We start from the raw sequence: 21,931 nt of genomic DNA, 5'->3' as shown, positions 1-21,931 counted from the left end.
AAAAAATCCCTCTGAAATGAGACACCCTCAGGTACTTGACAAACATTCAAGGAGTGTTCTGCAGCAGCATCTTTATACTTCACCTGCTAACTACAGGTGCGGGGGAAAATGACATTCTCCATGTGATCCTTTCCAAGGCATGTGCCAAAATAATCTTTTAAAAAACACTGAGCTTTTATTGGGCTATTGGTGCAAGTTTCGATAGTGTCAAGAGAGCCAATAAAACCCAAGTATACATTCTGACCAACAGAGCACAAATTTTCCATGTCATTCTTGCATTAAAAAACGCTGTGTCGTGGGATCTTTCTGTTGCTGCTACCTTTGTGGAAGAACTTGTCCGAGCACTGATTGCCTCCCTAGTGGGGTGGGGGAGGAGGAGGGGACGACAGGCTGAGAATCAACGGCAGGCTGGAGAGGGAAGAAGGCTCCGTGGAAATTCCAAGTTTCCACTGCTCTCAATTAGACTAGATTACCGTGGCGGCGGGGGGGGGGGGGGAAGAGCGGGGCGGTGAAGCCCCGCCCCCTGCTGGTGAAGGGGCGGAGTCGTGCAGCCTTTATGTAGTCAGCCGCCGTCTGCTGAAGTCAGAACTGCGGTGACAGGGAGAGGACGCGTTAGCAGCGGCAGAAAGGGAAGCCGGAACGGGAGGTGAGCGCTGGTTGGTCTGTGGAGCACCCCGGTTTGTTGCCCCCTTTCTCCCGGTGTTCTTTGGGCTTAGCTATCAGGGCTACGCCTGAACCTGATTTATTGTGTTTGGGTGCCTTTGATGGAGTTCTCCGCGGGTATCGCTCAAAAGCTCGCAGGTGGTGGTGAAAAGTCCTCTTCGTGTGGCTTCACGGTCGGTCGCCCTGTGCCTTCGACTTGGCCTGGGGCGGACCGGGGTCAATGCTCTTGATCCCTCCTGCGGGGAACGTCGCACCCGCGATGTGGGAGCATGACGTCCTCCTTTCCCGTGCTCATCGGCGAAGTTCTATCGGGGGTATTTGGTCCGGGGGAGAGGACGGGAACTAAGCTTGTTCAGTCCCTACCGGGGCTTCCCTGTCATTCCGTGCATGATGTTAAGACGTCTTTGCTTTCCCAAGGGAAGTTTCATCGTCATCTCCACCTGTTCTCCCGCCACTTAGTCCCTCCTAAGGGCAAGGAATCGCCGTGGGGTCCCTCCGCGCATTCCCTTCGAGGCTTTTGCCGCGTTCTGCTGTAGGAGAGGAGGCAAGCGAGAGGATGGTCTCTTCTCAAAGGACCCAAATCCAGACGGCACCTTGTAGGAATGTGGCCTCTGCTCCTCTCGCCGAGTGTCCCTCCTGGTGGTGTCCGACCGAACCCCTCTTGGAGAACGGCCGCGAGCCTTCTTTCGAAGCGAGAGCGATGTTTGCTTAGGGGTGATAGGAAAAGCTCGGGGTCGCTAAACCGGCGTTTCTGCGCAGAGTCGGGCCGGCGAAGCGCGGGGCGGGGGCACGTAACCTGCCGCTTTTGCACCGAAACGGAACCTTCCAGGGTCGTCCCAAGGGGCGGCGAGATGCTGCCCTTCCAGGAAGAAGCGGCGTCGAGGGCGAAAGAGAAACGGAGCCGGCGTCCCGGCGCGCCTGTCTGGAAGGTGCGCGAGCGGGGTGGGGTGGTGGCGATGGCCGGCTGAAAAGGCAGCGAGCGGAGCCCTTGGCCGCCCTTCCCGGCGACGGACGGCAGGGGTGCTGTGGAGCGGAGGCTTTGCGGGGAAGGGGAGCTTGTCGGGGCATGCCCGTGCCGTGCGGGAAGGCGGCTGCTGCTTTGCCCGGCGGGAGGAGTCAGGCGGCGGTGACTCAGTGACAGTCACTCTGGGGCTGATGTAAGAGAGCGGGCCCGGCCCAGGCTGTGCCCAGAGCCTTTCTCCGGACGCGCCTGGCGGCGGGGCACTTTCCTGACGCGAGCGGCTTCATTGCGAAAGGGGACCAGAGTATCGGCCGGTCGCTCCTGCCTGAGTCCGGGGAGCTTTCCCAGCTCCGCCGGCGGGAGGCAGGAAAGGCAGAGCCCCGTCGGGGTGGGACTCGAGCTTGACTCCCTGCCCAGTCGGCAGCGCCCGGCGATGTTCTCTTCTCGCAGGGAACTCCTTGTTCCCAAGGCGCGTTTTATTTTTGTGCGCTGTCTGCTCAGAGACTCCGCCCGCTTAGGGGGCGATTCTGGGAAGCCGCGGCCCGCATTCTTGGGAGGCCGGAGGCGCCTCGACCCTCGCTCTCTGAGAGGCCGGCCGCCGGGGTCTCCCCGACTCCTGCCCCCTGCTCTCCTCTCCCCCGCCCTCGGCACCTAAAGCGGCTTTGTTGCCTGCGGGGGGGGCGGGGGCGGAGTCGTAGTAAACGCTGTTGCTGTCTCGGGCGAGGGCTGTGGCAAGCCGAGTTTCGCAACTTTCCAACGCGGCACGTGACGCGGCTGCGGCGCGGCGGGGGGGGGGCGGGTGGCTGACGTAACCGCAGGGCGAGAGCGGCGCTGCCTCCTGCTAGGCAAAAGGCAGCCTGGACGTCTTTGCAGCCGCTGGGGGGGGGGGGGGGGAGCTGGGGATGAGCTCGATCGCGGGGACGGTGGGAAGTTTGAAGTGCTCCGCACCCGAAGGGCGGTCGGCTGGGCTTGAAGGCCACAGAAAAGCTGCTGGGCATGCTGTGGGAGCAGAGCGATGCAAACGCAGAGCTGGCCCGCCCTCCTGGGAGCTCTGAAATAGGCCAAGGGCTGGACCTGGCTGTGGCTTAGCGGCAGAGCATCTGCTTTGCGTGCAGGAGGTCCCGGGTCGCATCCCCCGCGACAAAGATCAGAGAGTGAGGGAAACAAGACGGCTGGCTGGCCGGCTGGCCATGCCTCTCCAGGATCCCGGCGTGCACAACGCCTAACCCTGTTGGACCCAGGCACCACGTGATATAAGGTAGTTTCAAGAGTAGGGCGAGGTAGGCGGGATGCGTGTTTTTAACCGAGGAATGTTGGCGGTTTCAGTTGGATGGAGCTAGAGGTTGACTGGGAATAAGGGGTTATGTCTGAAGCGGTACTGGAAGTTGAAATGCCACTTTCTCCTGCAGGAGATGCTGGGTAGGTTATGGCCTCCCTAAGATTGTACTGTTGAATTCACTTGTAGAATATGACTGGGTTTTTTGGGAGTGGGGGGCAGGAAGAGGGAGTCGAGAGGTCACAACCCTGACTGTGGTCTCAAATACCCAGAGTATAAAGAAATTCACTGGAGCAAATTATTTAGCAAGTAAACACCTTGTACTGGCAGGTTTCCAACATCTCCTTTTTATAGTGTGTGTATATGTATGTGCACACATGCATCCCATTTAAGATTTAAAGCTTAAACCTTTCTGTAGCAGAGCTTGTTAAGCTATACTTGCCAGGTCTTGTTATGAAATAGAGTTAAAACTCAAGTGTGAGCCTACACTATTCTGCTGCCTCCTAATTATGGCAGCCCTGTGAATTAATGCCCTCCAAAACCTTCTATAGTTAACAGCCTTCTTGCTTGGGTGTTGCAGACTGAAGGCCATGGATCTTCTTTTCCTACTGCATTCAACTTTTCCTAGCATTATTTTCCAATGACTCTTATGATGTGTTCAAAGTATAATGGCCCCAGTTTAGTCACTTTAGCTTCTAGGGAGAATTCAGACTTGATTTGACCCAGAACTCACTTGTTTTTTGGATGGTCTCTGGTGTCTGTAAAAACAAAATCTGCTGCTCCACTTTTATTAGTTTTAGGGTGATGAACTGGAAGCATATGATAGCACACGTGACCAGCTGGCTATGAACTAGGATTGAGCATATTTTAAACTTGAAGCAGTCACCGTTTGCTGCAGTGGTCATGTGGTAAGGCCTTTGTTTCCTTCCACAATGTAAACATCCAGATGTTACCTGATAGTAGGGCTGCCAGCTCTGGGTTGGGGAAATACTTGAAAGTTTTGGGGATGTTGCCTGGATAAAATAGGGACTTCAATGGGATGTAATGCCATAGTTTTTCCCTTTAAAAGTGGCCATTTTCTCCAGATGGAACTGATATCTGTCACCTGAAGATCATTTATAATTGTGGGAGACCTCTAACTACCACCTGGAGGTTGCTAACCTGATCTGTCAAGGAGGAGTGTGGTAGGTGGCATAGTTAGTTTTTCTAGACTCTTTATGCTAGTGGATTCCAGCAGATTGATGGCCAAGACTATTGTCAAGACAGTGAATATGGCTACCCTTTTTGCTTGGAATCAGAATGTGGGAACTGCAGCTGCTTCCTAGACACTCCAGTGCTTTGAAGTGGCGATTTAACAAGATTTCAAGTTGAGGCTTGTCCTAGGCATCAATACTACCTGCCAGGGCTTGTTCTGGTATGTCTGAAATTTCTTGCTGTGATGTCATCCTGCGTAGCTGTTTATAAAGAACATGCATGAAGGATGCTGCTATTTTTAATCTCTGCCTCTTCTTAACCTGAGCACTGGAGGAAGGCAACATTATAAGCTTGTCTTTTGGAAACATGTCACTCAAATGAAAGTGGCCGGTTTCCCAAATATACAGTCATGCATATAAAATATGTATGTTAACTTGAGAAGATTAAATTGGTCTGAGATGTGGCTAAGTTGGCCTGATGGGACACCTGATTTCTCAGCTGTGATTGGTTAAGAACATTCAATCTCTTTAGAAAGGTAATGTTGTGGGAGATCATTGTGCTGGTAATGAGAGACTGCTTTCTCTCATGAAGACAGATAGATTCAGGTGGGTAGCCATGTTCATCTGAAGCAGCAGAAAAATGTTTGAGTTGTGTGGCACCGTTAAGACTAACAAAGTTTTATTCAGGATACTAGGGGTAAAGCCCATTGTATCCAGGAATACAACGGGTGTTAGAACCTGGGGGACAGAAGTGGAAGAAGAGGGTAGGCTAGCACAGGAGTGCATGGGGATGAAGGGGAGTAATTTTTTCCCCCATGACCCCTTACCCCTTTTATTTAGGCACTGAGGGTTACAGATGAGCTTTTGTGTGCATGCACACTTCTTCAGACATAATGAAACAGTTTCCTCAACAATACACATTGGTAGAGAGAGGGTGGGTGGGGTGTTAATTGCCAGGAAGGTTTAGCTAGGATTCAGATAACATATGGGCAGTATAAAAATCTAAATAAAATAATAATAATTGTGAATACATAATTAACTGGGCAGTTATAGCTCAATCCTATCTCAGGTGTAATTGCCCCAGGTAATTAGTATTCCAACTGTAGCTAAACCTTCCTGGCAATTAACACACACACACTTTTTGGCTATATGTATGGTTAAAGAAACTGTTTCGTTATGTCTGAAGAAGTGTGCTTGCGCATAAAACTTGTATTTTGGATAAAACTTTGTTCTTAAAGGATGCCACTGGATTCAAACATGGTTATGTCTTTCCTCATTTTAGCTTGTAATCACACTTGTCCATAGTCAATGTTCCATCTAATTACACACCCTACTGTGCAGTTCACATCCTGAGAAGGATGTAACTGCTGTAATCTTAAAAAGGGCTGTGCCAGACCCGGAATGATTCCAGATTACTGCTGAGCGGGGCTTCCTGTGTTAATGGCTGCTTACATGCATGGTTTAGAGCAGGGGTAGTCAAACTGCGGCCCTCCAGATGTCCATGGACTACGATTCCCAGGAGCCCCTGCTGCTGGCAGGGGCTCCTGGGAATCGTAGTCCATGGACATCTGGAGGGCCGCAGTTTGACTACCCCTGGTTTAGAGGGGACACTGTCTATAGGATCGATTGGTGAAGATTAAGAACAGTGAAGCCAAAAGACTAGAAGTGTGTAGGCTGAGGCACCGGATATGCCAAACCAGTGTTTCAGTGTCAGTGCTTGTGTAGATTTAAAGGCATGTCTGTTGTGTCCTTTGTGTCCTTTGGTAGCTGGCATTCTGCCACATCTGTAGATTGACACAATTGTGATGCATACTGAAATAGGATTATCTATGCTATATATCTGTGTAGCAGGCAGTGTTAAGCAAGTGCCACAGGTTTACTTAGAAATGTGACAGCTGAAGGCTGCTCTATGGAAATTTATGCTACTTAGTACAAAGGGTCTGACAATGCCATGATATTGCCAATATAGCTGTCGGTAGATGCTCTAATACATGTATCTCTTCCATGATCCGTTGTCTCTCTCAAATTTGCATGAATAATGGATGCCTTAGGATAGGCCTACGATCTAGCCCAATGATTCTTAACTGGGGCAGTGTTATACACATTTGATTAACTACAGATCTTGTCAGGCATTTAGAATTTTAGGAAGCCCTTTCTTATTTGCAGTGACTTCAGACAGACTGGTGTTACGTCACCATGCCTTGAACATAAAGTCTCAGCTCCACAATTTCTCCCTAACTCATTAAAAAGTAGGAATCCAGCAGCAAAGCCTTCCCCAGCTGGGCAAATAACAAATTAATGATATTCATGAGATCACATGTGTGAGAAGCTTCCAGAAATAAATATTTGTTTTCTTTTTTTTTTTTGCTTGGGGACATCTAATTATGTTGCTGGACAGTAAGGCTAAGAACCAGGGCCATTTCCCACGGCGATCTTTGTTGCAAATTGTTTGCGGAATGAAAAATCGCCATTTAAAATAGTGGAATTCGTCGTTTTGCACACCTGGCTTTGTAGTGGAATCAGTTGCGTTTTTTAGCGTTTCCCACAGGCTTCCGGTCTCGGCAGAAATCGCTAGAAAGGAAGCGCTATTGCCAAGCTTGTCCCGCCCCTGGCCGTCAAGCAGCCAATGGGCAGCCGTTAGCATGCTCCCAAACAGCCCCTTTCCCTTTAAGAAAGCTTTTTTAAAAAAAAAAACAGACCCATAGCAACGAATCTACGTAGATTCCTTGCACTGGAGAGACCCATCCAGCTGCCTAATGTGATCTATCGTTTGATTGTATGATCGTTGGCACGCTGGCTCGAGTGATAAAAAAAAATTCCCCCCCCCCCCTTCTCACGGGCTCGATTTTCGGCTGAATTTATGTGTAAAAAATAAAGGGACTTTATTTCAGCAAACGGGCTTTAATGTGGTTTGTGCTTAGTGACTAAAGGTGAAGGACTGAAGCCAGGGAAGCCTCTAAACAGAAAGAGGCTCGCCGGTGCGTTTATCCCCGCTCGCTCCGAGAAAAAAAAATGGCGATCGCTTCGCCGGAAGTTTGGAGGAGAGATCCAGGGGGAGGGACTTTGAAGAACCAGCTACAATGGTAACGCACAGGTCTTTAGCGCTACTGTTGCAGATTGGTTGCAGGAGTGTATCGCTATCCGGAGGGTGAATCCAGTTTTCTGGATTCCCCTGAAAGCGCCACAACGAAGCGCTTATTGCTGATCGGTTTCAGGATTGTTGCAGATTGTTGACGACGTCGTGCGTTATGGCAAATTAGTAGCGTTTTCAATCGGCAACCATTGTGCTATTTTTAAGCCGTGGGAAATGCCCCCCAGTACTCTGAGAATAAAATACATACCAGAATATTGTTTGGAGTAAGTCATAAGCTAATATTTCAGATATTTGGGTCTAGTGGAAAGTCCAACTTAAGATTTATGAAGAGATCATACAATCTATGAGTAGACCTTTGATTAAAAACAAATGGGTCAAGTATTTTTTAAAGAAATAACTTTATTCAGGCCAAATAGATAAGTAGGGTTGTACTTCTTGCTAATACTATTGCTAATTACAACACACAAGTCAGCTGTTACTGTGAATAATGAAATGAGCATTTGTCTGGGATAGTAGCTAAACAGCCTTGGTTAAGGTTTCTGTAGACATGAACAAATGTGCATCAGTTCTTCCAGCTTTCATCTTATTACATCAAGGTAGAACATCTGTACCATCAGTACTTCAAATAGAAATGTAGCCAAATAACATAATAGCTACTATTAAACTAATTGGCACAGGTGGTCGGGAGAGGCCTTTAACATTTGCTTTTTCTTGTGACCGGACAAGGGGGCAGCCATCATGGACTTGGTAAAGAAAAGAAAGCATGGTAGAAGTTTGCTTTTGTTTAGTAAGCTGCTACCTAAACAGCAGTGTTCTTGGCTTCCTGAAATACTTGACCACAGTTAAGTAATTGATTGTGAGTGTTGAATGACTGGTCAATCAACTGACATCTGAACCCAGCTATAACAAGTGAGTTATACAGCGCTGTGCTTCACACCTGTAAAAAGATTTAATCTTTAAAATGTGGAGGTCTTCTTTTAGAATGTATTAGAGCTGACCTTTATTATTGGTACCTGGTGACGCTGCACTGGAAATGGTTTTCAGATACATTTGTATTTCACTTATTAATAATCATTAATTTCCATCATGCTTTTCTCCCCAATGAATGCTCAAAGCTGCTTACATCATTCTCATTTTCTCCATTTTACTTTTCAAAAGTCCTGTGAGGTAGGCTTGGCTGAGAGTGTGTGCTAGCTTCCATGACATGAGTAGGAATTTGAACCTGAGTCTCCAGATGCTAGTCCAATACCCTTTCATCACTATACCACACTGATGCTCAAGCTTTACGAAGTAGAAGAATTTGACAGGGCTGTGTTTAGGATGGAGATGGGAGGTGTGATGTTACATGATCATCTAGCTGACAAGCATATAATTATCTTCGTTGGAGTGGAGTCTGCTGTAATAAAAATATGCATGTACACTGTAGAGCACCTTCCATGGTTTTTAAGTTTATCCTGGCAAATCTTGAAAGGTTTCAGGTGTTACTTGGTTGGTTATGCTTGGTTTCATAGTGCATGATTTGTATCACCAGGTCTTCTATGTATCTGCATGGTAACCATGTATTGCTTCTTTTCCTTATAGTGGAAGGAAATGCCTCTGTCTCAGGGTGATATCCCAAGGTCATCCTGCAGCAGGAAGCTTTGCAGGAACCTCTTTGGACCAGTGGATCATGAACAGCTCCAGAATGACTTCCAGTCCTTGATGAAGGCGGAATGGGAGGAGGCCCGATGCAAGTGGAACTTTGACTTTGAAACTGAAACCCCACTTGAAGGGGACTACAAATGGGAGAAGGTCTCCCATGTTGAAGAGTTGGCACCTCAAGAACTGCTAAGTCACTCAAAGGAGAACAGTTGTGTTGGAGTCAAGAGCCGGAGCTCCCCCGTGCTTCTCAAGAGACACGCAAAGACAGACAATCCTGAACCGGGGAGCTTTGAGGTTGAGTCCTCAAGGCATTTGAAAAGAAAGCAGACAACTATAAAAGGTAAGGGAGTGCTGCTTTGACTTTATTCACCTGTGCATGGAGCTAAACATCAGCATCATTGACTAAAGCTGAAATGGAATGTCAAAAGACTCTGAGCTGCATTGATTTCCGCTTGGGGATTTAAGCTGTTGAATTTGGCATGCAAAATCTGGCACTGGGTTGTTGTTGTCGTCTCTTTACTTAAAGGGATTTTTCCTTAGTAATATTAAAAGCCAGCCTCCTTATTAAAATTGCATTGTTGGCTGTTATATACTGAACACTGGTGTCTACTGCTGTCAAGTACAATAAGTGTAAACTGGAAGATGGTCAAGTGCACACTGAGTGTTGGAGAATTTGGGGGCAGATGTATTTCAGCTTTTATCCACTTGTGTACTGAAGGAATACTTCAGCATTTCATTCTGCTTACGCAAAGGCCCTTGTGTGGTGGCAGCAGGTAAGATTATAGGAGAAGATCAATTTTTTTGTGAGGGTTGTGGATGATGTGTGGATGGTGGAGGTGGTGAAAGGACTCTGTCTGAAGGAAAGGAAATTAGATTTTGGCAGTGAATGGTCTAAAAATCAATCGGCATCCAGGGTATAGTTGGGGTTTCCAGGCCTTGGCTGACTGAAAGATGCCCTGAAACCTGCCCCCTTCCATGTATCTATACTTGCCTCATTCCTGCTGGTAGCACGTTCAGTTTTTTTCTGTTCTTTTCCAGACTTCTACAGCTCAAAGAGGAGAACTGTCCCATGCAAGTCAAATCCATGATGCAGCAGAGGAACCGAAATACTTCTGCAGCTTCTTTGCCGAAGATGCTGTCTTCACTGTATTAGCGGAAATGACCTAACTGGGCACAACATCCAATGGAGTCACCAGGACAATTGTTTGAAGGAGCAGTTAATCAGAGTTGGGACCTTTGCTCTGATGACTTTTGCCAGCCTCTTCTATTGCGCAAAAAAAAAAAATGGCATAGTAGATATAACACTTGGGAAGATTGTAGAACTTCCTCTCTTATTTATGAGTAGCACTGGAGACTGATGTGCAATGTAGTATTGTAAAGCCTTATCTTTAAAACCGTTTTAATGTGGTTGGGGTAGAAAATGTATTTAAATGCTAACTGCAGTGATGCTTGCAATGAAGGATCAGTGCTCGTTCTGGCTGTGGCTGAGGATGCTGTCTAGCACAGTGGCCATTTGCTATTTTTGATATATTTGCCTCAGGTAAAAGATTGCTTGTATTCTGTCATCCATTTAGTTTTTCCCACATTCCTTTTCTTTCCTGAAGTTCTCTGACCCCTGCAGTGGTCTTTATGGTTGCAGGAACTGCCATGGGCGTCAGTGGACTAGCCTCGTAGGTGAAATCATCCCCTTTCTTTAGCTTGCAGAAGAGGAGTGACTTCACCTCCTTGGCCTCCTTTTTCCAGCCCCTCCCATTTTGTGCAGCTGTTTCCCCATGTGCTGCTGTAGCCAGGGGCCACGATCTTCTCAGGGAAGTGGCTGCAGCAAGAGAAGAATGCAGGAAAATCAGGTGTTTATGCATGGAGTGATAGTATACTGACCAGTATCTTTGCAGGATCTGTTCCTTTATCCTATGTTAACAGGACAGTTGTTGGTGGGGGGGGGGAGAGAGAAGAGAAGGACTGGCTTAGTCTAGCAAACTTTTTGATCTCTCATGAAGATGGAGGCTTTGGTGTGGTGGGCAATTGGTGTCCACTTAGCCCTAGCTTTGCAAACAGATATTTGTATGGGGGTTCCTTGCTCAGATAGTACTGAATAGCACCTAATAATTATAGCCTTGATGCTTGGCTGTTGTGCGTTTTGAACATTTTCATAGGCAAAATGGTCAAGGAATATGGGTTCTTGTCTTGGTGCACGTCTGTAGGGGTAATGTTAACCTGGGGAAAGAAATGTAGCCTACGACAGCCATGAATCTCTGAAATATACCTCGCTACATTCACTGAGCTTTTCAGAAAACATATTGGGATGGTTTCACCAGTGTAGTAACTTCCTGATTTTAGTATAGATCATGCCTCTAGTACCTCTAATTGTTCTTTGGTCTTAATGGCTCTCAACTAAAAACCAAATGGCTAGTGATTGAGGTTGTTGTGGCACACCCAGGACTTTCAGTCCTTCCACTAGGAAAACTCCTGATCTTGGGATGATAAGGATTTAATCCCACGGACTTTCATTAACTTCCACAGCAACTTGTGTTCTGGCCAGCTGTGTTGAAAGACCAGAGCATGTTTAATCTTGTTGAGGAAATTGGCACTTACCTCTTAATACTGCAGCCCCATTATTTTCTCAGTATGAGAACTGGATTCTGAAGGTTTCATGCTGCGCTTGAGGTGGATGCTTTCATTACCACTGGTGTCAGGTTGTCAAAAACCCTCAGGAGTTTCTGACTTTTGAAATGAAGGCTTTAGAAATCCAGAGCCTACATCTCTAATGGCAGTGTGTAAATCACAGCTGTTACTGTGATTTCCCTGTTTTCACAGGCTCTTATTTCTCAGCAAGGGGTAGTTGGGATGGTGTTCCCTTCTATCCATACCATGTGAGCGCTGCTTTATGAAGAACTTCTCCTTAGTGAAATAAGGAGGAGCTGGAACTAGGAAGCAGATTCCAAACCTCTGAAAACACTTATTATGTGGTTACTAAAAGGTACATTCCACTTGCCTGCTTCTATGTTGGGGGGAAATATTGGGGGTAACAACATCCTGGTTTGTTTAATTTAATTTTGACAAACAATATGAGTGTGCTTTTTGTAGCCCTCCCCTTTTTTGTATGTACCCCATCCAGAGTCTAGGCGGAGTGCAAAATGGAGGATGGGGCGTCAAACATCTACTGGATTGCCTGGGTAATGGTTGAGGAAATGATACAGGAGCAAAAACTGAAGAGCTACTAGCCATATTATGTTACAAAACATATTGAAAGATGTTTGGAGCAAGTTCTCAAAATAGCTATGCTTTATGTAGTTCCTTGGAGGAGTGACGGACTGGGTTGGAAGGTTATTCAGGAAGTTGCTTTATAAGTACAGAAGCTTACAGGGTTGGCCGGGAGTGTGTGTGGCATTCTGTATTGCATAACAATGTTTGGTACAAGAGCCATCCCATTCAAAGCACAGTCATGGGCACTTTAAAAAAAATAAAGATGCTTAATTTGTCTGTGGCTACTTGACCATTCTGGTGAGAGTTGCCGTGGCCAGGCTACTTTGTCCATCGCACTTTTGCATTCAGGGTAATGCTAGGACGCTATCAGCACTAATCTGTTTGTGAATATAAAGCTGCTGTGTTAAATAGTTTTAAAATAAATGGCTTAATTATGGAGCAATACTCTGTGTGCTGTTAATTTTATACAACTTTCATGTGAGAGTGCTAAACTTGAATGATATGGACAGTGAGGACTCTTGGCCAGGGGATGGTTCTTAAAATACTTTAGGAAACACAATGGCCATTGTACACTGGCCTGCTGCTTCTTAGGCTTATGTAAAAAAGCATGAGAAGGGACATGGATAATTATTATGCACAGTGGGCTTATTAAGAAATAAAGACACAGCCTTCAGCAGCAGGGATATGTATTCTCAACGGAATAGCTACTGGAGAACCTTAGCAGTACTACATGATTTGTCAAAGCCATGGTCTTCTCCAGAGTAACCACCTTTGTAGCAGCCAGGACTTTCCACCTACTTCATTAAATGCTCTGTCAGAAGGTTTGACTATTCCATGACTTCTAATGTGATTGCTCTCAGAAGAATGTTTAAAAACCTTATTCATTAATATGTGGAAATCAAAGTGTGGTGGAAATAAGCTTTAAGCAGGTTTAGGGATAAGAGGAACAGTGATAGAAAAAAGGGTACCGAAAAATTAAAGCTAGAGGCAGGGATGTCTCTAGAACTGTGTGAGTTGAGAAACAGCCACCTGACAGAGCATGGAATGAAGAAAAGAGTGTTTGTGTAGAAGTACATTTGCACAGACTTTCTAGCAAATGTAGCTTCTTTTACCCCAGTTTTGTAAGGAGAAAAGTCACTCTGCTTGGTTGGATCTGGGAGATGGCTGAGAAGGTACATATGATCAGGTGTGTTTCTGAATATTGCAGTGTTACCCAAATAGAAAGTCTCTTAATTAGTTTGGGAAGTTAGTTTTTAGCAAGAGGGGATAACTCAGGATCTCCTTCAATGTCTACAGCAGGGGTAGACAAATTAAGCGTTCACTGGCAGGGGCTCATGGGAATTGTAGTCCATGGACATCTGAAGGGCCGCAGTTTGACTACCCCTTGGTCTACAGGGTGGTTTCCTTTCCCAAAATATAAAAGAATAGAAAAATGAAAATAAAACTGGGAAGCAGCAGAGATGGGCAGGCTAGGCTGACCTGAGCTTATTGTATCTTGTCTAAAGTTTCTAGTTGTGTGATCTGATAGTTTCAACCAGCAGGTGAGGATATACATAAAAATCAAAAGGCTAGAACCTGAAAAACACATGTTAAAACACACATACAAACAAACAACTTCTGATATTTACAAAGGAACACAGTGGTCCAAGGGAGATACCTTTTTCTTCCCCTCCCCCTTGCTTCAGAAAGCAGGAGGGAGCTGCGAATGTGTTCACTAAACTGATATGTGGTTGGGTAGGTATTTGTCTCCTTGAGACCTGCCTACTTGTTACTGAGGACAGCTGGGCTGTGGAGTTAAGTGAATGGAAGAAACAGGAGCTGATTGGTCCAGAGGCTTCCCCTTCTATTCTTTGAGTTTAGAGTAGTGGAAGTATTTAAGCCACCTTTTTGGGGGGTAATCTGGCAGAAGGCAGGGCTAATTTTTCTGGAGATGTAAACTGGACTTTGCCATTTGGCTATGAGAGTGTGCTCTTTTTCCATAAAAATTCTACACATAACCAATTTACTTTTCTCCTACTGATGCAGGTTTCTAACCAACCCTATCCTTTTATTTTGCAGGGGTTGCCAAACAGTAGCTCTCCAGATGGCCATGGACTACAATTCTCACGAGCCCCCTGCTGGCACATGCTGGCAGGGGGCTCATGGGAACTGTAGTTCATGGACATCTGGAGAGCCGATGTTTGACCAACCTTGGGCAGAGTCTGCACTTACTTTGTTTATTCCATTGTCAATCCTGTTGAATTCAGATCGCTTTGAACTCGGGTCTTCCTCTCCCCCCCCCTTCCCCATTGAAACAGGAAAGTGTTCTGCACGTGGTTAGGGTAGTTCAGAAAGGGGGGGGAGCCAAGCCTCTTTCTTTTCTTGAAGGGTGGGGAGAGAAACTAAGCAGGGAGCCTCTTTCTTTTCTTGGGGGGGGGAGATTGAAAAAGGCAGAGAAGGGAGAAAAAATCCGACAGAAATTGAGAGAAATTAGAGGTTCCTCCTTTAAGGCAAGCTTGTCCCATGACCAGGTGTGGCCTATCAGAGGTTCTCTACCAGGAGCTTTCTTTCCCAATCTGGATTTGAAAAATATTGAGCATTAAAAGCACTCTAAGATATCGCACAATAAAGCTAGGTTCACTCCGGATCAATCCTCCTTGCTGCAGAAGGAAAATTTAAATCGGCCACAATCCAAACGGAAATTGCATTCTGTGTAGAAGGCAGGGACTGAATCGACCTGGGATTAGAATAAAAGCTCCGTGCAGCTTATACCCTAGTCTATGGACTGGGCTGTGCCTAGCTGAAGGGCAACTCTTTTATGAAGATGGAGTGAATCCACTCTTGATTGATAATTGCATTTTCAAGGTCTAAGGGGAGGCTAGTGTTGAGCCAGATGCCTTCTGGAAGGAGTATTCTACAACCTGTCACAAAAAATACGTTTTCAGGTTTTCAATAGGCTCTTCTAGTTTAGAGGGGAAAATACAATTCAGGGTTACAGCAATACAGTTTGGCAAGTACAGTTCTTCTCCACTCATGATATAAGAATAGGGTTCAGCTGGTGAGACCATGGAAATTTGAAGTCGTAGAATGCATCACTGGTTCTCTTTTGCACCATATGATTTTTTATGCTCCCTGTAACGGAAATGATAATGGGCAAGACATCTTTTTATCCCATCCCCGCCCATGACAGACAGGCAGGGGAATGAGGCAGCACGCCAGTAGATGTGAAAGGAGCCAGCTGTGGGGTGGACGGCTGAGGTGGTGGTGGTGGAGGACCAAGCAGGGTGGAAGACAGGCAGCAGAGGTAGTGGTGGGCTAGGGCTGGCATGAGTTCCAGTTGCTGTGCTGCTGTTGCCTCCTCTGTCTCCAGCCAGCGCACCTGTTCATATTCTCTCCATGCCTGACTTCCACCTAAAACTGAGTGCCCTGCTGTCCTCCTTTGGCCTTCAGGCCGGGATGAAGGAGTCTAGTCAGGGCAGAAGCTAGGAAAAGGAGCTACAGAGCAGGTATGAGTTTCTACATAACCTCTGAAAAGCAGATTGTCACTAATTTTTTAAAATTCAGGATGGTCTTAGCTTTGCTAATCCAGGGTATTTCTACATCTCTTACAGTCCCATAAGCCATCAAACTTCATGTGGGATGAGTTGAAATTGTTCAAGATTTGTGGGAAAATTAAGGCAATGCAATTTTATTAGCTCTGATATAATTTGCAGGATAAATTTTTTTACAAATCTCAGAATTGAAGAAAAATCCCTTTTGAGATTGGATCTAGTAGAATGCATCTTAGCAGAAACCTTATAATAGTATTTTCTTTGCATGAGGAGTCCCAAAGCAAGCTAGATATGAACAGATGAATTCTCAGAACAATCCTATTGAAGTCAACAGCAGAAAGATGAGTTGAGCAAGAAGGGAAGTGACAAGATTATACCTTGTATTGGTGAAATCTGTCAGAAGCCACAGCCACCTCCCTCCTGTGTAATTTAGTAACTTCCGCCTGGAGAATAAAGGAACTGCCTCACTTAAGAGGAGGTGTCCTTCCCTTTGAGACAACTGAAAACCTCTGAAGAGCTGCAGAACTGTAAGTGCTTTTAACTATTTGGGTAATATTTAATTTCAGTCATTGACATCTCCATCTAAGCAAATTTTTCATCTACCACTAAACACTGTATTCTAGGTAAGGTTTTTTTTTTTTTACTGTCTTTTGGAAGCTGAGCTTATTTTATTGAACGTAGAAATTCTGAGTCCTAGGAACTCCTCCAAGCATGCCTTTAATACTTGCCTGACAAGCAGAAAAATTAGCACATTTTTATCATTGTATCATCTCTGTGCCATGAAAAGTTTGCCTGCTGAACTTGTGCTTGTTATGTAGGTGTCAAAAACACAGAACTCCCTCTAGGAAAAATATTGGTAACCCATTTGCCATACTGTGTGCTTGTGAATAAATTTTACAGTAAATTCATAGGCTCTTTTGGGACATTCCTCTTTTACTGTCAATTGAACTCACATAACCAGCAGTGGGAACCTTCAAAAATGCAAATGCTTTTAAAATGCCATTGGGAGCCATGGGATGGATCCATGCCCACTGTCCTTTGTAGTTTGGTCTTCAGGTTTCTGCTCTTAGGTTTACACACAGGGTTGCCAACTCTAGCTGAGGAAATACCTGGAGCTCTTGGGGGCAGAGCTTAAGGATGGTGTGGTTTGGGGAGAGACCTCAGCAGGGTATATTACTGTAGAGGCCACCCTCCAAAGCAGCCATTTCCTTCTGGTGGAACTGATGTCTGTCACCTGGAGATCTAAACCAACAAACGTATCTCAAAGGGAGGAAGAAGACTGTTCCAGTGTAATTTTAAAATAAATATACCACTGTGGCTGATCCTGAACTGCAATAAATATTGTTGATGATGGTGATGATGATACACCACAGAGGACACCTGATTTTTTAAAATGTGTGTTTGCTGGTCCCTGGTTCCAGAGTGCAAAAGGAATATGCCTTCTTTCTTACAAAGGGTTGTATGTACATATGGGAAGGATGCATGTGTATTCTATGTACCATGGAGAAGAATTAAATGTTATTTGTAGTCTCCCTTTTGCTCTGGGACTCACAGCAGTTTCTATTGAAGGGAACAAGGCAATCAAAAGACCAGAAATGAAGCACAGCATAAATAGTGGCATGTTAGATGAAAGCAAAAATTACATAGCTGGAACCTAACAGCTACAGGTAGCACAGACTATATACACAGCAGTGTAGTGTGTTGTCCCAAGCTTCTTTCTGAACCATATTGTTACAGTTCAGAGGGCTACAACAGAGAATGCACTTAAATATTTCCTCTTTCATCTCATTGAGGTGTGTGGTTTTGTACCTTGCTGATCTGATATTACATAGTGTTAGTGAAATAGAGTCCTTTGTCTCTGTTGGCAGCATTTAAATATGCAAAGCTGTACAAAACAGTAGGCTGTCTAAAATAATAAAATAGTTTTATTAAGAAGAGGAACAGCTTTGTAAAAAAAGAAAAGCGATAGCTAATTGTCTAACTGGTGTTGTACATTTGTTGTATTGTGGAGGCAAGCAGGGAGGAAGTGGGTTCAGAGGAGCAGGAGGAGATCATGTGAAAAATTCCTGGAAGTTTCTGATCTAAATATGCTAACTATACATCTTCCCTAATGCCCCCTTTTGATGTACTACAGATCTTGTGTATTCTAACAGCTTCATCAACTCTTGAGAGGTTTTGGAGATTACATAGGCAGGGTGCTTTCTTTCAACATCAGCCTTCATCACACACCCCTATCTACAATCTCCTGTCTGCATTGAAACAGTGTATTCATCAATCACTCTGCTGTTGAAATGTAATAGATGAAATGGACATTGTTTGCAGCAGTGGTGCCCAACCTTTTTATCACCAGGGACCGGTCAATGCTTGACAATTTTACTGCGGCCCGGGGGGGGGGGTTGTCTTTTGCCAAGGGACATTGCCGCTGCCGCCTGAGCCCCTGCTCCACTTGCTTTCCTCTGGCGCCCCTGACTTCCTGCTGCCTGCCAGGGGGCACTGCCAGCAGCAGCTGCACAGTGCCACGCTGACGGGGAGCCCCAGCCATGGCGGCCACTGGAGAGCACCAAAGGTGAGCCGGCGGCAGAGTGGCAGGGCAGCCCCTGAGGCAGCAGTCGGGGAAGAGGACAAGGAGGAGCTGCGGCCCGGTACTGACTGATCTACGGACTGGTACCGATCCACGGGGGTTGGGGACCACTGTTTTACAGGATTCAAAAGTTTTATGAAGCTACAGAATTGTGTTAGGGTGAATTTTTCTTTTTGGTGGGGCGTTTCTGTTGATTGTCTGTTATTTAATAAATAAAATTTAAAAAATCATCAATCATTCTGCTGCTGGTAAAGATTGTCCTTCAAATCAATAATAAACTTTTCATACACTCTACAATCAATATATTAGTGACAACACAGAAATATACAACAGTCCAATGATGTCAACATTGCCCAACAGGTGTAGTTCCATGTCAGTACAGCTTACACCCAATGAACAAAATGGCTCCAGATTCATAGACATTCCATTGCATTTGTTGGGGCAGAAGCTTTCATTAACATGAATCATTATTAGAGTCAGTGGGCAATAGAATATTTCATACAAATAAAGTTACTTTGTCTGGAGAACTCTTTATAACTTTTTGTAGCTTGGGATCATCCATTGATGATGTTGCATACTTGTTGGGCTATAGAAGATTACGATTAAGAATCAGTGCTCTAAGGAAAAAATAAACACCCCAGAGAAAGTTAGAAGCAAGCATTCTAGTTTGATACAACGGAACATTCAAGCTTACAATTTATAGAGAGATTGTATATGTATATACCAGTGGTTGACATTTGAGTGATTACAAGTTCTCAAGCAAAAAATGTTTAAAAATATTTAGAACAAAAATGTTTAAAATAGGTTTTATAGTGTTAAATTACAAAAAAGTCAATTATTACTGTGTGAAACAACAAAATGAAAAACAAAATGTAGGAAATTTTAATTAAACAGTGTGGGTTAAGATTTCCAATAGCTCGAATAAAAGTTGAACAGTTCCTTCATCTGGTTACATCAGGCTCACCCATGAGTACTTCAAATGAAATAAAGCAAAGTAACGACTTCTATTAAAAGCAGTTATAAGTCACTAGGACTGATTCTGCTTGCCCAGTAGTGGGGCGAATCCCCATGTCCCCATGACGTCAGTGCCAGTCCAGCGCAAGCTGAGCGCTGGCCCAAATCAGGCCCCTGGTTTCCCCGCAGCAGGGGAACACGGATTCTTTCCTGTTCCTCTTCCTGCTGCAGGCACCATCAGCAGCCATCCCGGGCCAGGTCTGCACCTACAGAGTCCTCTGGAAGGGACAAGAAATACCCCATTCAGCTCTGCAGTGCCGTGAGGACCCAGGAAGCAGCAGAGCTAATTGTCCTGTCATGAGGAATCTGGCGTGGAATCTGTCACCATGCAGAACCAACTTAGGAGAAGCTTTTCTACATTTGCTTCTGCCTGCTTCAGGAGCTGGCCTAGTAATGAAAGGAAACCACGGTGAAAGTTTTATTTTCTGAAATAAGCTGCCACCTAAACAGCAGCATTCTTGGCATTATGAAATAGAGTGTCTGGCTACAGTTAGTAGGTAGTAAATTACAATTCTGGAAGAACCCCAGATTCCACCTTCATGTTGGCAACTGTATTCTGCATATACATTTGTTTTTGGAAGAAGCTTTTAGAAGTCAGATCCCACTCTGTCAGGTATATGAAGGGTTAAAGTCAGTGACCAGTATAATAGGGTTGCCAGCTGAGGAGGGGAGGGACTTCAATAGGGTATAATGCCATCAAGTTCACCTTTCAAGGCAACCATTTTCTCTAAATGAACTGATCTCAGCTATTTGGAGATCTGTTGTAATAGCAGGAGATCTCCAGACATCACCTAGAGATTCAAACAAGAAGAAGATTCAAACAGTGTGAGCTGAATAGTAGGAAAAAACCTACCCTGCTTTTGTTTTTCAAAGGACTGAGCAAACCTCTGGGAGCGCCATGGATAAACAGAACATGCTTCCTAAAAGCAGAAAGTTTGGATCAAGTAGGTGGAAGAAAGGGAAAAGCAGGTGGGGAAGAATGCAACTGTGTCCTATCTTGGAAGAAGAACTACCCCCTTCTGAAATAATGAAAAAGGTTCAGAACATTGTCCAGGGACACAATGAAAACAAAATGGGGCTTATTACACGTGACGATATGCAGGTAAGTAGGTGGCTGGATTGCATATTTTTATGGGCCATATGAGGCATTTGGTGTGAGTCTTCTTGTGGAAGTGCCACACATAAAATAGGTTGGAGAATGAGAAAGGGTCTTTCAAAAACCTTTATCCTGGCTCTCATCTTCTTGGAGCATTCTGTGAAATCAAAGGAGAAAAAGATGGCTAGAGTGCACTAATAGTGCTATTGTAGGGTGAATTGCCACACAGATGCAACCTGATATCAACAGCACCACAATCTATATATCTGCCAGGGATGTGGGGAACAACAGGGGGCTTTTCGCACCGGGATCTTTGTAGCAAATTGGTTGCTGAATGAAAAATCGCCATTTAAAATAGTGGAATTCGTCGTTATGCATACCTGCCTTTGTAGTGGAATCCAGTTGCGTTTTGTAGCGTTTCCCACAGGCTTCCGGTCTCGGCAAAAATCGCTAGAAAGGAAGCGCTCTTGCCAAGCTCGTCCCGCCCCTGGCCATCAAGCAGCCAATGGGCAGCCGTTAGCATGCTCCCAAACAGCCCCTTTCCCTTTTAGAAAGTTTTTTTTTTTAAAAAACCAGACCCATTGCAACGAATCTGTGTTGATTCGTTGCAACTGAGAGACCCATCCAGCTGCCTGGTGTGTTTGAGCTGTCATTTATTCGTTGCCACGCTCCCTCCGAGTGAAACCCCCCCCCCTCTCACGGGCCCGATTTTTGGCTGAATGAATGTGTAAAAAATAAAGGGAAAATACATCAGCAAACGGGCTTCTCTTGTTTGTGCTTAGTGACTGAAGGGGAGGGACTGAAGCCGGGGAAGCCTCTAAACAGAGGCTCGCTGGTGCATTTATCCCCGCTCGCTCGGAGAAAAAAAAATGGCGATTGCTTTGCCGGAAGATCAGAGGAGAGAACCAGGGGGAGGGACTTTGTAGAAACCGCAACAATGTTAACGCACAGGTCTTTTTCGCTAGTGTTGCAGATTGGTTGCAGGAGTGTATCGCTTTCCGGAGGGGGAATCCACTTTTGGGGATTTCCCTGAAAGCGCTACAAGGAAGCGCTTTTTGCAGATCGTTTTCAGGTGTGTGGCAGATTGTCAACGACGTTGTGCATAACGGCAAATCAGTAGCGTTTTCAATTGGCAACCATTGTGTGATTTTGAAGGCGTGCGAAAAGCCCCCAGGTCTTAGAATCATGACCTTTTCCTTTCCACCTCTTTTTAATTTTGTAAAAGCTAGGTTGAAGAATTCTCATGAATTTGAAAGCTTACACACATTTTATTTCATCCTGATAAAATATATTATGCAGACTGTGTTTTGGTTTTGGATTTTACTTTGGACCAGCCTGGCTGCAAACAACATTGGTCTGGATTGCTACAATCCTTTGGGTGTCACAAGGTCACATTTCTAGGGACACTGTCCCTTTTTAAAGTGGTTTTGCAAGAAGAATAGACCAAATCTAATTTGACTTTTGTCTAATTTTCAGAAATTGAAGGAGGAAGGCTTACCTTGGAGCACAGAAGAGCTGGAGCTGCTCTTTGACGGCCTTGACTCTGATGGCCAAGGATACTTAACTGTTCAAGAGTTTGTTTCAGGGCTCAGTATGCATCATTTTAAAATGCTACACAATAGGGCTGGTTGTGCTAAAGTTAAGGTGATAAGGCCCAAATTCAGATCTGACGTGCTTA

General features: G+C 45.2%; 1 protein-coding gene across 7 annotated transcripts; it reads left to right on the top strand.

The window, feature by feature from the left end:
* The first annotated feature begins 574 nt into the window (after positions 1–574).
* Positions 575–18,378, top strand: CDKN1A (cyclin dependent kinase inhibitor 1A). Of its 7 annotated transcripts, none has more exons than XM_077334342.1 (3): positions 575–646; positions 8,769–9,168; positions 9,867–18,378. In XM_077334342.1, the coding sequence occupies exons 2-3, from the start codon at positions 8,778–8,780 to the stop codon at positions 9,914–9,916; spliced, it is 441 nt and encodes a 146-aa protein (XP_077190457.1). In that variant the 5' UTR covers positions 575–646; positions 8,769–8,777; the 3' UTR covers positions 9,917–18,378. The 7 variants fall into 7 exon arrangements, with proteins under 7 accessions (XP_077190457.1, XP_077190456.1, XP_077190462.1 ...); XM_077334341.1 differs by lacking the exon at positions 575–646 and adding an exon at positions 786–1,592; XM_077334347.1 differs by lacking the exon at positions 575–646 and adding an exon at positions 1,692–1,820.
* The last annotated feature ends 3,553 nt before the right edge of the window (positions 18,379–21,931 follow it).

The sequence above is a fragment of the Paroedura picta genome, chromosome 4 (assembly GCF_049243985.1).
Source record: "Paroedura picta isolate Pp20150507F chromosome 4, Ppicta_v3.0, whole genome shotgun sequence".
NCBI classification, from domain to species: domain Eukaryota; kingdom Metazoa; phylum Chordata; class Lepidosauria; order Squamata; family Gekkonidae; genus Paroedura; species Paroedura picta.
Note: the sequence above shows the minus strand (reverse complement) of the source record. Positions and strands in the feature narration are given on the sequence as shown.

What these genes read in the sequence shown, in the direction of transcription:
- CDKN1A (XM_077334341.1), top strand. Translation starts at nt 1,266, where the DNA reads ATGTGGCCTCTGCTCCTCTCGCCGAGTGTCCCTCCTGGTGGTGTCCGA. An exon ending in CCGGCGCGCCTGTCTGGAAG is followed by an intron (nt 1,593 to 8,768) that starts GTGCGCGAGCGG and finishes TTTTCCTTATAG; the next exon opens with TGGAAGGAAATGCCTCTGTC. An exon ending in AAAGCAGACAACTATAAAAG is followed by an intron (nt 9,169 to 9,866) that starts GTAAGGGAGTGC and finishes GTTCTTTTCCAG; the next exon opens with ACTTCTACAGCTCAAAGAGG.